Source organism: Cervus canadensis, chromosome 2 (assembly GCF_019320065.1).
Source record: "Cervus canadensis isolate Bull #8, Minnesota chromosome 2, ASM1932006v1, whole genome shotgun sequence".
Taxonomy (NCBI): domain Eukaryota; kingdom Metazoa; phylum Chordata; class Mammalia; order Artiodactyla; family Cervidae; genus Cervus; species Cervus canadensis.
In genome coordinates this window covers 13,392,629-13,407,435 of record NC_057387.1, presented here as the reverse complement: position 1 = coordinate 13,407,435, position 14,807 = coordinate 13,392,629, and the positions used below count along the sequence as shown (strand labels likewise).

The 14,807-nt window shown below is 48.3% G+C and overlaps 2 protein-coding genes across 3 annotated transcripts; one reads left to right on the top strand and one right to left on the bottom strand.

The window, feature by feature from the left end:
• Positions 1-3,359: 3,359 nt before the first annotated feature.
• Positions 3,360-9,473, top strand: NAXE (NAD(P)HX epimerase). 2 transcript variants are annotated; one of them, XM_043453714.1, is made up of 7 exons: positions 3,360-3,587; positions 3,717-3,825; positions 3,961-4,071; positions 4,149-4,262; positions 4,996-5,143; positions 5,472-5,680; positions 7,823-9,473. In XM_043453714.1, the coding sequence occupies exons 1-6, from the start codon at positions 3,406-3,408 to the stop codon at positions 5,672-5,674; spliced, it is 867 nt and encodes a 288-aa protein (XP_043309649.1). In that variant the 5' UTR covers positions 3,360-3,405; the 3' UTR covers positions 5,675-5,680; positions 7,823-9,473. The 2 variants fall into 2 exon arrangements, with proteins under 2 accessions (XP_043309649.1, XP_043309643.1); XM_043453708.1 differs by lacking the exon at positions 7,823-9,473 and adding an exon at positions 5,992-6,228.
• Positions 6,114-13,854, bottom strand: GPATCH4 (G-patch domain containing 4). Its single transcript, XM_043453670.1, has 8 exons — positions 13,746-13,854; positions 10,701-10,836; positions 10,176-10,249; positions 9,976-10,068; positions 9,795-9,881; positions 8,082-8,173; positions 7,799-7,849; positions 6,114-7,300 (listed from the first exon to the last, which is right to left on the bottom strand). Exons 2-8 carry the CDS (start codon positions 10,777-10,779, stop codon positions 6,562-6,564), a joined length of 1,215 nt encoding a protein of 404 aa, XP_043309605.1. The 5' UTR covers positions 10,780-10,836; positions 13,746-13,854; the 3' UTR covers positions 6,114-6,561.
• Positions 13,855-14,807: the final 953 nt, after the last annotated feature.

Genomic DNA, 14,807 nt, shown 5'->3' with positions numbered 1-14,807 from the left:
AATGAACGTTTGTTGAAATAAAATAATTTAGTCCTAGTCGTGTCAGATAAGAGGCATTCTACTGCACTCTGAATTACTTCACAATTAGATTTTAAGGATTAATTAAAATATTTGTAGATAGAGGACCTACTAGGTTTCAGGCACAAAACCAGGTTTTGTTAATCTTCCTTGTCTCAATGGAGCTTTTTATCTTGTCAGGCATTGGAGATGTCTTGACTGAGATGTAGATTCACTGACTGTAACAAAGCCAATCAAACTGCCTTTAAATGGAGAAAGAAGAAAGGAGAATGATTTTGAGGGACAAGTAGCAGCATCTGCTACACAAGAGTATTGGTACTAGGTCAGGATCAACCATCATTGGCTCTACCATTTTATAGCTATATTACATTAGGAAAATTACTTCTCTCAACTTCTCAAAATTACTACTCAACTTCTCATCTATAACATAAGGACAAAAATACATCATCGGATGGAAAGGATCAAATTAGATAATATAGGCAGAGCATCTGGAACTCAGCAAATAATCCTCATGCCCCCTTTCTTTAAAATTTTTTTATTTTTTTACTGTGCTGGGTCTTCATTGCTGCACAGGCTTTTCTCTAGTTGTGGTGAGCAGGGGCTACTCTCTAGTTGCGGTACTCAGGCTTCTTATTGCAATGGATTCTCCTCTTGTCGCAGAGCATGGGTTGTCTAGGCACATGGGCTTCAGTAATTGCAGCTCCTAGGCTCTAGAGCACAGGCTCAGTAGTCGTGGCACACGGACTTAGTTGCTCCTCTGCCCGTGGGATCTTCCCAGATCAGGGATTGAACCTGTGTCTCCTGCACTGTAGGTAGATTCTTTACCACTGAGCACCAGGGAAGCCCAACATGCCCTTCTTAAATTGGTTTTGAAGGCATTTTCCAGAGTAAACTCCAAAATGTGAAAGGCAGCAGGGTGGAATAGATTGGGCACTGCCTTCCTCAAGACAGCCTTCATTGGTTGTTTCATAAATTCTAAGTGTGCATGGTGAGATATGTTTTGTGTTATTATTTTATAGTTACATCTCATCTGAATGAAGTCAGCAGTTGGTAACCCTTCAGTTATATAGCTCTGCATTTAGAGAGGCATTTCAGCATAGAATAATGCTTAAGACTTCAGACTTTAGGTCAAGCTGTTTGGGTCCTATCTCCACTGACAATTATCAGTGTATCATTGGACATATCATTCAACATCTTTGAGCCTCAGTTTCCTAATCCACCTTCAGTGCAGGAGACCTGGGCTTAATTCCTGGGTCAGAAATTCCCTCCCTGGGGAGGGGAATGGCACCTATTCCAATATTCTTGCCTGGAGAATTCCATGGACAGAGGAACCTGGCCAGCTACAGTCCATGGGGTTGCAAAGAGTCGGACACTACTGAGTGACTAACACTCTCACTTCCTCATCTGTAAAATTGGGATAATAACAGTTGTAAGAATAAAATGAGAAGACTCATGTCAGCACTGGGTACATATACTCAAAATGTTATCTATGTCAAAGAAACATGCTTCACATTGTGTTTTAGAAATGAATCTTCAGAACTGACTAATTTTCTCAAGTAGGCCTGTAGGGAGTCTTGTTCACTAAGTCATGACTAATATATAAAAGTGAAGCTACTTATATACTGGTGAAGCTATAAAATAAAATTAGTGAAGTCTTAGATAAGATTATGCAATTGTAATGTAAGCTCTATTTCAATTAAGATGAATAAGCTAAAAACCAAGGATGAGTAAACCACAAACATAGTCTAACCAAAACAATTTTCCATCACAATCACAGTCTGATACATTCGATTTTCCACATCAGACATGTAAAACAAACAATGATGAAGGCAAGGTTACAACCCATCGGAGATCATAAGCCTCTTGTAATGAAAAAGGAGACTATCAGAGGAATGGGCTTCCCAGATGGCTCAGTGGGTAACTAAATAATCTGTGATGCAGGAGACACAGGAGACACTGGTTCCATCCCTGGGTTGGGAAGATTCCCTGGAGAAGGAAAATGGCATCCCATTCCAATATTCTTGCCCCAAAAAATCCCATTGACAGAGAAGCCTGGTGGGCTACAATCCATGGGGTTGCAGAGTCAGACACGACTGAGTGACTAAGCACAGCATTGCACAGCATCAGAGGAATAGTTAAAAGTAGGAGGGGTTCCGGCTTCTCTCCTGGCTCAGTGGTAAAGAATCTGCCTGCCAATGCAGAAGACATGGGTTCCATCCCTGGTCCAGAAAGATCCCACATGCCGCAGAGTAACTCCGTCCATGTGCCAAAACTACTGAGCCTGTGCTCTAGAGCTGGGGAACCACAACTCCTGAGCCCAGGAACTGCAACTACTGAAGCCTGAGTGCCCTAAAGCCCGGACTCTGAAACAAGAGAAGCAACCGCAAAGAAAAGTCCAATGATTGCAACTAGAGTATAGTCCCCCTCACTGTGAATAAGGAAAAAAACCTCTGGCAGCGATGAAGACTCAGCACAGCCGAAATAAATAATTTTTTTCTTTTAAGGTAGGAGGGGTTTTTGCTTTTCTCAGTGAACTAGCCAGGAATGGAATTCATGTTACAGAAAAAGAATAAACTAGCATAAAAACACCCCCCCTCAGTCCTGTTGTTTAGTCGCTAAGTCGTGTCTGACTCTTTGTGACCCCATTGACTGTGGCCTGCCAGGCTCCTTTGTCCATGAATTCAAGAATACTGGAGTAGGTTGCCATTTCCTTCTCCAGGGGATCTTCCCCATCCAGGGATCCAACTCGCCTCTCTTACTTCTCCTGCATTGGCAGGCGGGTTCTTTACCTGGGAAGCCAGGTAAGCAGAGATAAGCGAGGCTAATTTAGTGGGGAGAGGGGTCCCAAGTTATATGAAACGCTTAGTAGTGTTAATAAGAACATTAACTTATTGAGCCCTATGTGCCTAACGCTGTCTACGGCTTTGCGTGGAATATAGCCCCGTATGTACTCGTATCCCATTTTATAGACAGGAAACAAATCTGGAGAGCCAAGTTCACTCAGTAAGGGGTAGGGCAGGAACCCGGGTTAACTGCTATGCTACACAGCTTAGCAGTAACACAACTGCTACACAAAAACATGAAACGAAGAATTATTATCGACGGGCGCTTGAGAGCAAACACTTCGGGTCATTTGTGAGGCAGTATGAAAATGCTCCGGCGATGGGCTCGGATCCAGACCGTAAGACAAGACGCCCTGGCGGAGGGGGGCCGGGGTGGGAAGGCACCCGGGGAGTTGGCGCGCACAGTAACAGGACGAGAAGCGGCGGAACTGCCCGTCCTAGGCCCGCTTCCGGCAAGGGTGCGTGTGGGCCCGGCCCCTCGGGGGCAGGGCTAAGTACTGCGCATGCGCCGGGCGGGCCAGAGGGCTCCCTCCCGACTAGCTGCATGTCCGGTTTGCGGGCGCTTCTGGGGCTCGGGCTGCTGGTTGCAGGCTCGCGCCTGTCGCGCGTCAGAGTCCAGGCCGGCTCCTGTCGCGCAGGACCCACCTGGTGGGTGCCGCAGCGGCTGATCTCGGGTGGCCGCGGGGACTCAGAAGTCATGGCGAGTTCAGCAGTGAAGTATCTGAGGTAGGCGAGGTTCTGGGCGGGCAAGAGCAGGACTTGGGTGGAACCCAAGGGGGCGGGACCTGGGGCGGCCGTGCCGCCCGCGCGAGGGAACACCTGAGGGGTGGGGACTCAGGCCGTGGGTTTCCTCAGCCAGGAGGAGGCCCAAGCCGTGGACCAGGAGCTGTTTAATGAGTACCAGTTCAGCGTGGACCAACTTATGGAGCTGGCCGGTCTGAGCTGTGCCACAGCCATTGCCAAGGTCAGTGGCACAACCCTCGACTTTTGGGGCAAGCCCCCCGGCCTAGGCACAAGGAGTGAGGGGAGGGACGGCCAGGCCAAGCCTGGTCTGTCACTGCCCAAAGCCCCTCTGAATCCCCTTTGACTCTGCCTTCAGGCATATCCCCCCACGTCCCTGTCCAGGAGCCCCCCTACCGTCCTGGTCATCTGTGGCCCTGGGAATAATGGAGGAGATGGGCTGGTCTGTGCTCGACACCTCAAACTCTTTGTGAGTACATGGGGAAGGGCTGTGCGGGAGAAGTTTCCAAGACCTGGGCTTGAATTACCCCCTTCCTTTCCTCACAGGGCTACCAGCCAACCATCTATTACCCTAAAAGGCCTAACAAGCCACTTTTCACTGCACTGGTGACGCAGTGCCAGAAAATGGACATCCCCTTCCTTGGTGAAATGCCCCCAGAGGTAGGTGGCTCCAGTTCACTGCTTTCCTGTGTCCTGCTCTTCCCTCACCTTTCCAGGCTGAGCTCACTTATGAATCTTCCTCTCCAGAGCACTCTTAGAGGGCATGGAGAGCGCCTGGCACAGAAGGTGCCTAAAGCATGCTACCTGAATGGAATTGGTGTCATAGGGTGTGCTCCATTTATGAGCTGCCAGCAACCCCCTCTCTAAAGCTTTATTTCCCCTTAATCTCCCTTGGTCACTCCACGCTGTAGCCAATTCCTCTTCCCCTAGCATTCGGTAAACATTATGTGCCCCTCTTGGGAACTGAAGTGACTACCTTATCCTAAACCCTTTCTTCAGACAATGGATTTAGGAGTGGGAAACTTGAGAACATTTTAAAATTCCTTAGCACATTTTACAGATGAAGAGACTGAGATGCAAAAGAAGGTAAGTGATTTGTCCAGAGTCAAAAATCAGTTCACAGCAGAGGCAAGGCCAGAGCCTGTCTGTCCTGACTCTAAGTCTCGGGCTGTCCCACACTGTAGCCTCTCCAGTGGTTGGCAGACACTCCGAGCAGAAAATGTGACTGGACACCGCTTGGCCTCAATCAGTGACCTGCAATGAACTCTAGGCCTCAGAATGAGATTAAAATTCTCCCTGTGCCTATGGTCTTTGGGTACAGAGGACAGCCCTTTCCTGTTAAGGGTTCTTTGTGAAGCTGCTAGCTCTGACATCTTCTCCTGCTCTACCACAGCCGATGCTGATTGATGAACTGTATGAGCTGGTGGTGGATGCCATCTTTGGCTTCAGCTTCACGGGTGAGGTTCGGGAGCCATTCCGCAGCATCCTGAGCGTTCTGAATGGACTCACTGTGCCCATTGCCAGCATCGACATTCCCTCAGGTGCTGGGTCCAAGGAGGTTGGGGGGATCAGGGCTCTGCCCTCTCTTGAGGTAGGTACCTAGGAGTTCTTGCTCCTGATTCAAGGTTCAGACAGAGTCTAGAGGTGCAGAACATAGCCAAAGTAGGGCTGAGGAACAAAGAGTTTAGGAATGCCCTTTACATGTTGACTGTGAGACCAGAGCCCAGGAGTATGTGCAGCTCCAAGACATGATTTCCTCAGGTGGGGACCCAGGGGGCTTCCCACTCCTTTAAGATTATTGCAGAGCAAGGTGTGGAAGGGGACTGGACATCTTGGTCCCTTCTGCTCTGACTACCACCTTCTTTTCAGGATGGGACGTGGAGAAGGGAAGCTCTGGAGGGATCCAGCCAGACTTGCTCATCTCCCTGACAGCACCCAAAAAGTCTGCAACCCAGTTTACTGGTCGTTACCACTACCTGGGGGGTCGCTTCGTGCCACCTGCTCTGGAAAAGAAGTACCAGCTGAACCTACCACCCTACCCTGACACCGAATGTGTCTATCGTCTGCAGTGAGAGAAGGTGGGGGGCATTCTTTTCAATAAAGACTTAGTGCCTCTCCCCCAGAACTGTGAGTCCTGGGAGCTCTTCTGAAAGAACGGTTAAGACATGGCATAGCCAGAGAGCAACACTGGAGAGGTGGTGCACTCTCTCTGGGGGAACAATATGCGAGAGAGGTTTCTATGGCATTTGGGGGCAATGACAGTTGACTTTCAGATGCTGAAAAAGGCTCCTAGGTGAGGTGTGCGTCCTTTACACACACAGAGTTCTTATTAGGGATGCAGATAGGGAGCTGGGTGAGGTTCTCTGAACTCTCTCCTTTCACTTAACAGCATAGCAAGACTACCAGACGTTAACAGAAGGAATTTCTTCAGAGGCCTCTAAGGAAACTAATTTGTATTCAGGACCTTCCCGGGCTGAGAATGGAGATGACAGTCGCAACTTATCCACAGGCTAGAAGAACAAGCTGATGTTTATTCAATTTGGTATAGTTAGAAACTGGCAACCTATGGGCGGAATTTGCATGTTTTTCTTAGCCTTCAAAATAAAAAATCAGTATATTTTCCATAGATCTACATTTTCAGCTTCTTTTAGCCAAGATGTCTCTTCAGATGTCCGCATTCCCAGTGCCACAGCTCCCCGCATCCTGGTCCCTTAGCTGCCTGGCCCCTGCAGGTGCCTGAGTTCACCATCTCTGGGTTGGATGCTGTAAGGGGGACTTGCCTCTCCCTCGACTCAGACATGGCACTAGCACTGTCCTCTCAGCGGACTGCTGTTCCACCGCTATTTCCTCCTCGGGAGGGACTCCTCACTGAGAGGGTGCGTAAGACCTGCATCAGCTCAGGCCGCCAAGGCTTAAACTCCTGAAGAGGCATCAGTCGGGCCCCACCGTGACCTGGCCTTCAGTCTCTCTTCTTCTGTTTCTTCTTTTTTGCTTTCTGGCCAGTGCTGACTCCAGGTCCATCCAAGACTTCCTCCTGATGCTGCCATCTTTTCTTCTTGCTTCTCCTCCTTTTCTGATCACTGCACGATCTGCTTTCTGCTTCTCTGGTCCCACTATCTACAAGAGCCTCTTCAGCTCCTTCATCCTCTGTGTTCAAGTCGTCTTCCTCATGCTGCTGCCTGTTCTTGCTTCTGCCACATGGCTCAGTGTACACTCTTCTCTCTGCTTCCTCTGTCCCGACTCCACTGACCTGACCTCCCTCGTTACCTAAGACCTCCACCTCCACCTTCTCCTCTTCACGGTACTGCCTCCTCCTCTTTTTCCTGAGGGGCCGGTCGACGTGCTCTCTGTTTTTCAATTCCCCAAGCCCACCTGTTCTTGTGGTCTCGTCCTCATTTTCTATAGCGATGCTCTCCTTATCTGTGACTCTTTCTTCTTGATGCCGTCTTTTCTTCTTCTTGCTTTTTCTGATGCTCTCGTCAGTGTGTTCTGAGTACTCTTCTGCACTCCTTTCAGTTGCTGTAGCCTCTTCCTCCTGTTCCTGCTTCCTTTTCTTTTTCTTTTTTTTGGGGGGCTTGCTCTCAGACTGCAGTTGAGGGACCCCAGGGTCCTGGCCTTTGAGCCGAGCCAGGAAGGCCTGCTCCTGGGCCTCTAAGCGAGCAAGCTTAGCTTTCATTGTGATCCCAAGACGGGCAGCCCTGAAATAGATGGGGCCCAAGTCAGAGGGCAGAGAAGGCAATGGCACCCCAGTACTCTTGCCTGGAAAATCCCATGGATGGAGGAGCCTGGTGGGCTGCAGTCCACGGGGTCGCTAAGAGTCAGGCACAACTGAGCGACTTCACTTTCACGCATTGGAGAAGGAAATGGCAACCCACTCCAGTGTTCTTGCCTGGAGAATCCCAGGGACAGAGGAACTAGTGGACTGCCGTCTATGGGGTCGCACAGAATCGGACACGACTGAAGTGACTTAGCAGCAGCAGCAAGTCAGAGGGAGGCTATCAGGGAAAAGAGGCCTAATCTTTGAGACTGCAGGGACAGTTGGTAGGGAGGAGCTACCTGTCTTCAGGCAGCTTCAGAAATGCGCAAAGAGTAGGAATCATTTCCTCTGGGGTGAAAAGAGTGGCACAGGCCACCCTCAATGGTGGGCTTGTGATGGGGAGAAAAGAAGGGAGCCCAGGAAGCCAGCCACTACTCACTTGTGTGCTGTTCGTCCCTCACAGGCCTGGAGCAGCATCTCATCGGTCAGACTGTCGGAGAGGGGTGGGAATCAGGAATTACAAATGGATCTGGTGGAAAGGCTTGACCTCTCCTCCCCTCTAAAACATTCACCAATGAGTTCCTATTCAGGACCTGGAAGTGCCAAAGATTAGTACAACAGTTCCACCCCCCAAGAAGACCACAGTCAAGCATTATACTGGTCCTTTCTTCTGAGATTTGAAGGCATCTCCCATGTGCCCCAGCACTAGAAAGAAGTCTCACACATTTGGAGGCTTGGGCTCCTGGCTGTCGTCATCACTGAAGCTTTCCCAGTCCTTGTCTGGCTTCTCCCCACTTGAAGTCAGTGTGGCCGTCTAGAAGGAGGAATCACGGGGATGGACAAGGCCCACTCAACACCACCATCATCCCACTTCCCTTCTGGAAACCACCCCCAACCACCATCTCAAATAGCCAGAGGCACAAATCTGTCAGCCCCCAACATCACTCCTTACAGATATCCACAGAGGTGTGCCAACCTGCATATGTCAACTTGGGCAGGAAGTGGGCTGCAGTTGGGAATGGGTGGGGCAGGGGCAGTCCTGGCTCCCTGGCCCACAGCCAGCTAGCTAGTGGGCAGAACAAGAAGGGAGGGACAAGGGCTTGGGTCATCAGGTCTTCACTGTGGGACAAGTGCCCCCTGGTGGTCATCTCATGGTTCTAGTAACAGACAATAAAGATGGTTCTTTTCACAACCTGTGCGTCCCCCTACCCTGGCCCAACACCTATGCACAGTTCTTTGTTTAACCAGGTTAAGAACCTACTATGGATTAAAAGGCTGGGGATACAGAGTGGAATAAGAATGAGATGGGTGCAGCCAACATGGACCCTACGTGGTTAACAGGGAAGAGATGTGGCAGAATGTAGGCAATTATGAACAAAATACCGGCGGACTATAGTCCATAGTGTCCCAAAAGAGTCAGACATGACTTAATGACTAAACAACAATTATCTCTGCTAGAGAAGGGGTACCCAACTCAGGCTTCAGGGTTTGGGGAATAGTTCCTACAAGTAACTCAGCTTTGAAAGACAAGGAAAAGGTCAGCAGGTAAAGGAAGCAGAATGTCCCAGACAGAGGGAGCATATGCAAAAATTTGAAGGTGAAAAAACATGGTACCTGAAAAAGATTCAGAATCAATCTGGCTAAAGTGTAGATAGAGGTCCTGAGAAGTGGCGAGAAACACGCTAGGAAAGAAGGCAAGGACAAGGAGGAGCCAGTGACACAGTGAAACTTGTGTTTGACAGAGAACACTCTGGATGCTTTGTGGAGGATGAACTGATTGGCATGGGGATTGAGACTACAGTGAGAAACCTAGCTAGTTATGAGGCTGTGAAAGAAATTATGCAGGAGATGATGGTCTGAACTGGGGCAGAAGATGGCCACAGAGATGAATGGGAAAGATCTGCTGGATAACACGTAGAGCCCTTAAGCATGTAAGAGAAGATCGTTAAATGTCAGCTCCCTTCCATTGGCATGCTAGGAAAGGGAAGTCTGAACACCTGGGTTCTAGTCCTTGGCTAGAACAGGCTGTTATTGCTACTAGCCACCTGTGGGCTCTTCGGTGAGCCACCTCCCCCCTGCCGGCCACATCTGCAAAATAAAAGACAATGGGTCCGATAATCTCTCAGGTCTCCTCTGGCTTCTAAGTCCTTTGAAATAGATGTCCCCTCCCTGCTCTCCTCTGGCAGCTCCTACTGTCCCCCACCTCCCACTCCCTGTTGCAGCCCCCTCAGCAGATGGCAGGGATCCATGCAGCCTGAAGATTTCAATTCTTGCTGAGGATCTGGGCAGTCTAGGTCAGCAACAGTGAGGACAGTCACAGGACCCTACTCTTAGGACAGTCCTGAGAACAGGTAGGGCATGCAAGGGAATTGTTCAGACCCCAAGAGACCAGGGAAGGGAAAGGGATGGGCCCTCTCACCCCCAGCCTCTAGTACCTTCACAAACTTCTGATACAGCAAGTTGGGCTTGGCATGATCCTGACGGGTGGTCTCCTTAGACAGGCGTCTTATCTGTACTCCGTCCTGTGGGGAAGTATGTGTGAGTGGGTACCATGTCTCCCTCACCCCATGTGTCCCAGGCCCTCGTGTTTCACATGCCTACTATTAGAGCTCATACCTGCCTGGTTTCCACCACCAAGTTGGCTGCAGTCTTGTTGAACAGATCATTCCACCAGTGATTTGTGAACTCCTTGGCGGGGTCGTGTCCCACCTGCCAGAGAAGTATGAACTCAGGACTTGTCATTCCCCTCCCTCACCCTATCTTCAAGGCCCCCATCTCCCATCCCCACTGACCTCCCGCAGTCTGTCCAGTCTTACCCCATGAGTGTCCTGCTTCAGCGTCACCCTGAGGGCCTGGGTGATACCATTCTCCTTCCGGCCCAGGCCTTTGCCTGCAGAAGACAGTGAATGACCTGGCTTATTCCACTGCCTGCCCTAAGCCCTCACAAAGCAACCCTGGCACATGCCACTCTTTGTCATTCCCCACACCTAGCACTGGGCATGCCCTGTCCTTCTCAGAAACCCTCCCAGTTCCACTCTTTCTAGCACCTCTCCATACGGTCTTCATGTCTTTGAGCCCAAACTCTCTTTTCCCATAATTCTCTCAGGACAGAGGTCATCTCGTTCCCACTCCCAGTTCTCTCAGCCACTTCCTTCTCGCTATCCACAGTCATATTTCTTCCCTTTTCTGAAAATATCAGCAATTTTCTTCTGCAAATTTTCTCTTTAACTTTTCCTCTTCCGTTGAACAGACTACCTAGAGGTTAACCCAGGATAATGCCTCTCCCCCTGGGCAGAGGGTAGTGAGGGAGTTGGATGTGGAAGGGGCCCCATGGGAATCACCTTGAGTCCATCCATGCTTAAGCAACTGCTCCTCAGCAAACTTCATCCCCCGACTCTTGACCTCGGGGGTGATACTCATGGTGAGAAAAGTCACTTCCTCAGGCTCTCACTGGAGAAGAAGCAGTCACTGTCATCCCTTTAAGAGGAAAGGAGAAAGTGCTCAAATCATGCACCAAATTCATGCTGACTGCTCTTATAAGAATTCTTTCCTGGAGCTGGAGCAGAGACTGAGCTAGGAGGACTGGTTCTTGGGGAGCTCCCTGACCACTGAGGGGTCAACATGCTGAAAGTCAAGGAGGACTGGTATTAACGATAATACCTAAATTTATGGAGAGCTCACCACACGCTGGGCTTTGCTAAGGCTCTGCATGGATCATTTCATGTAATCGTCCCAGTCCAGGAAGATTTCCTAAACTTTGCATTCAGGAAAGTATTACTATGCTTTTGTACAAATGAGGAAACTAAAGCCTAAAGAGGTTAGGTGACTTGCTCAAGGTCACACAGCTGATGCACGTAGAATTCAAACTCAGGCAGCTGTTCTGCAGAATTCCCACTCTTTACCACTACCTGATAACATCTCCCATGATTTATTACCATGTTAAAAACAAAGCAAAGCAACAAGATGTTCGTTAACCTGAGTTATATCTGTCTGTGCTCAGTTGTGTGATTCTTTGTGACCCTTTGGTCTGTAGCCCACCAGGTTCCTCTGCCCATGGGGTTCTCCCAGCAAGAATACTGGAGTGGGTTGCCATCTCCTCCTCCAGTTATAAGACAGCAGTACTTAATAGAGCCTGTATCCTATGCCTGTGCCCCAGCATTTACACTGTCCTCTTACTTGGTGTGGGGGCTACAACACCAGTGTCTTTCAGTCTTGTTGGAGCACCCCTTTTGAAACTGTCCAGCTTAGAAAGGTACTCTTTATTTAATAGGGGGGTTACACACATTGTTATACTGTCTCATTTAACCCTGACAGTTCTGTAAGACAGATATTATCCTTATTTTATAGAGGAGAAAAATCAAGTCTCGGTTTCTTGCCTGGTTTCTTATACAGCTGGTAAGAGACATAGCTGGAAATATGAGCCCAGGAGGCATGACTAGTAGCCCTGTTTCTATTACATTCCCAACTACAGTCATCCCTCAGTTATCAGCGGGGGACTTGTTTCAGGACCTGCCATTGATACCAAAACCCCAATTCTATACTTAGCCTTCCACATGCCAGGATTCAACTAACCACGGTGGTGCTACTGTAGTATTTATTGAAAAAAATCCACATATAAGTGGACCCGTGCAGTTCAAACTCATGCTGTTCAAGGGCCCACTGTAGTTGCATTTCTTTATAGTCATTCAGGTGTTCCTCCTTCTTGGACTCCACAATGCCATTATCCAACTTATATATCAAAATTTGCCTTGAAATGGTTAAGATGGCTTATTGCACAAGACATTCAAAACTAAGACAGTCACTGCTGATTTGAGTTACTAAAGTTAACTTTTCTATTAAGATCACTTATTAGAGGCATTGCAGAACCATTTTAAAAGTTGATTAATGGCAAAACTGGGGCTTCCCTGATGGCTTAGTGGTAAAGAATCTGCTTGCCAATACAAGAGACACAGGTTTGCTCCCTGGTCTGGGAAGATCCCATGGATAAATGGCAACCCACTCCAGTATTCTTGCCTAGAAAATCCCATGGACAGAGGAACCTGTCGGGTTACAGTCCATGGGATTACAGAGAGTCAGACACAACTTAGCAACTCAACAACAAAAATGGCACTACTGGATTAATCCTCTAGCCTCCCCAAGTGAGGACTTTGAAGGCTAAAATTTTCAATTGTGTTTAAGAAGGTTTACTAAGTACGCTAGTAAAAAAATAAGACACGTCGTTAAGTTACCTACCCATCCTAAACATTACATATTAAGCTTAAGAATGATGACTAGTCTGGTTAGATATGAAAAGTAACAAATTTAGGGTGACTCACATTTCTGTTCACATTTCTACTTTGAAGGATGATTACCTGAAAACATAATTGAGACCCTGGAGTCCCAACAGAGAAGCACTGAGTGAGGAAATGCCCTATCCTGCTTCTTGATACGGCAAGAGAAATAAAATTCAAACACTGAGGGCTTCAAAACGCTGCCTCTTCTCAGAAGTTATTTCTGATCTATTATAACAAGAACAACTAACACTTATGCATTTATTCAATGGCAGCCTGTTGCTAACTGTTTCACGCATATTATCTCATTTAATCCTTCCAACCACCCCACTGGGAGGTGTTCTGGGTTTTTGTTTTGGCTGCCCCGGGTTCCTTGCAGGATCTTAGTTCCCCAACCACGGACTGAACTCCAGCCCTCCGCAGTGAAGGTGCAGAGTCCCAACCACTGGACTACCAGGGAATTCCCAGGAGGTGTTTTTACTGTAACTTACAACTGAAGAAATGGCATTGGGAAGTTTAGCTACTTGCACAAATCAAATAGCTGGTTAAGTAGCGGATCTAGGATCTCGGGCACTCCAGAACTGGTGTTCTCAATCACTACACACAGGCTCATAGCCATTTATGCTTTAAACTCTAAGACTTACCACAGCCTATGCCTTGTCGCATTAATTCGAAATTATATTATATACCATAGCCTATGCTTGGTCCTATTCCCCAACCCCTGGTGCACTTAATGCAGCTCCTGAATGCGTTCAGTCCTTAATTGTTGAACTGAATAACACAGGGAGAAATTTCCTTAACCGACCTAGAACAGATAGCTGTGGAGAGAAGCTAGATCCCAGACTGTGCTCCGCAGTCTTTGCGAAGGCTGTGAGCACATTTTCAGAACTGTTCTCTTTCCAGTCAACCTGAGTTTTCTGGAGAAGGGGCCCTGGGCTACCACTCTTAGAGAGGTTCTAAAGAGCTGGCTCCTCTCCCTAGGGTTTCTTCCTGTTGAGGTTAAAACTCCAGCCCTCCGACCGCAGCTTCACTTGGGTAAAACTATTCCCCTTCTGTCACATTTGCTCCTGAGCCCGGGCGACGACAGTCACCATTCGGGGGACTGAAGCCCCTTACCATCATTTCGAGGTCCTCTCCGCAGAAACATGTGACAGACGTGACTTGTGCGCAGCCATCTTCCCGGAAGTGCTGTTTAGACCCTTCTAGGCTACGAAACCATAGAGATGCACACTGGAACTGCGTCTCTGTGGTCCCGGGAGAAACTGTATCGGAGAGGCCGGCTTGCCGTATGGTTGCCATAGAAACTCAGCCCCAGAGCGAGCCCATTTCTGGAGATTCGCGAGGTATTCTACTTATTGCCTCCCAGCAGGCCCCGAGCAGCTAAGGGACTTCAGTCCTACTTGGCTCTATTGGGGTGCGGAGAATAGCTTTGGGTCCGACATTGACTAGTCCCAGGCACAAATACGAGAAAGGAAAATTTTAGGTGAAAGCATCGAGAGTGGCCTGAGAGATTCGTGGAGGCAAAGAAGGAGGTAGTACCTCTGAGGTGATTAATAATTCAGGGGATGAATACTCAGCCTGCGGGGACAGTTTTGTTTTTGTTTTTTTTTAAATAAAATCCTGGAGGTAAGAGGTTTCAATAGGTTCATCAAACACATTTTGATTCACCACTGTGTGCCAGGACCTGTTCTTTGCTACTGGTGATACAAAGATGCATAAGACACGAGCCCTGACTTCGAGGAGCACTTTGTCTAGCCCAAACAAAGTTGGAAGCTCGAGTGGGACTGGAGAGGCAAAATCCTGGAATGCATGACAGGTTGAGGAGTAAAGACTTGCCTTGTAAATATGAGAATCCATTGAGCAGGAGAGGGAAAGAGCATGTTGCAGAGAAGTCAGCAAGAGAGGTTGCACATCCTCTCATCCCCACAGTGTTCTTAGGGTCCACTGAGCCACCCAGGAACTAAAATCTGAAAGGAAAAAAAAGTTTTTCCTTATTTGCGTCCCTATATCAGTATTTACGGTAATTCAGCGCCCCGTGGGATCTTCAAAGAGAAAAGCTGCCGCTTCACTCAAGCTTTGTGACAATTGCTCAGCTTGTCTTACTACCTCATTCCAGTAAGTTTTTTTTTAACATGAAATTAATTTTACTTTTAAAATATGCTACATGGGAACAATACT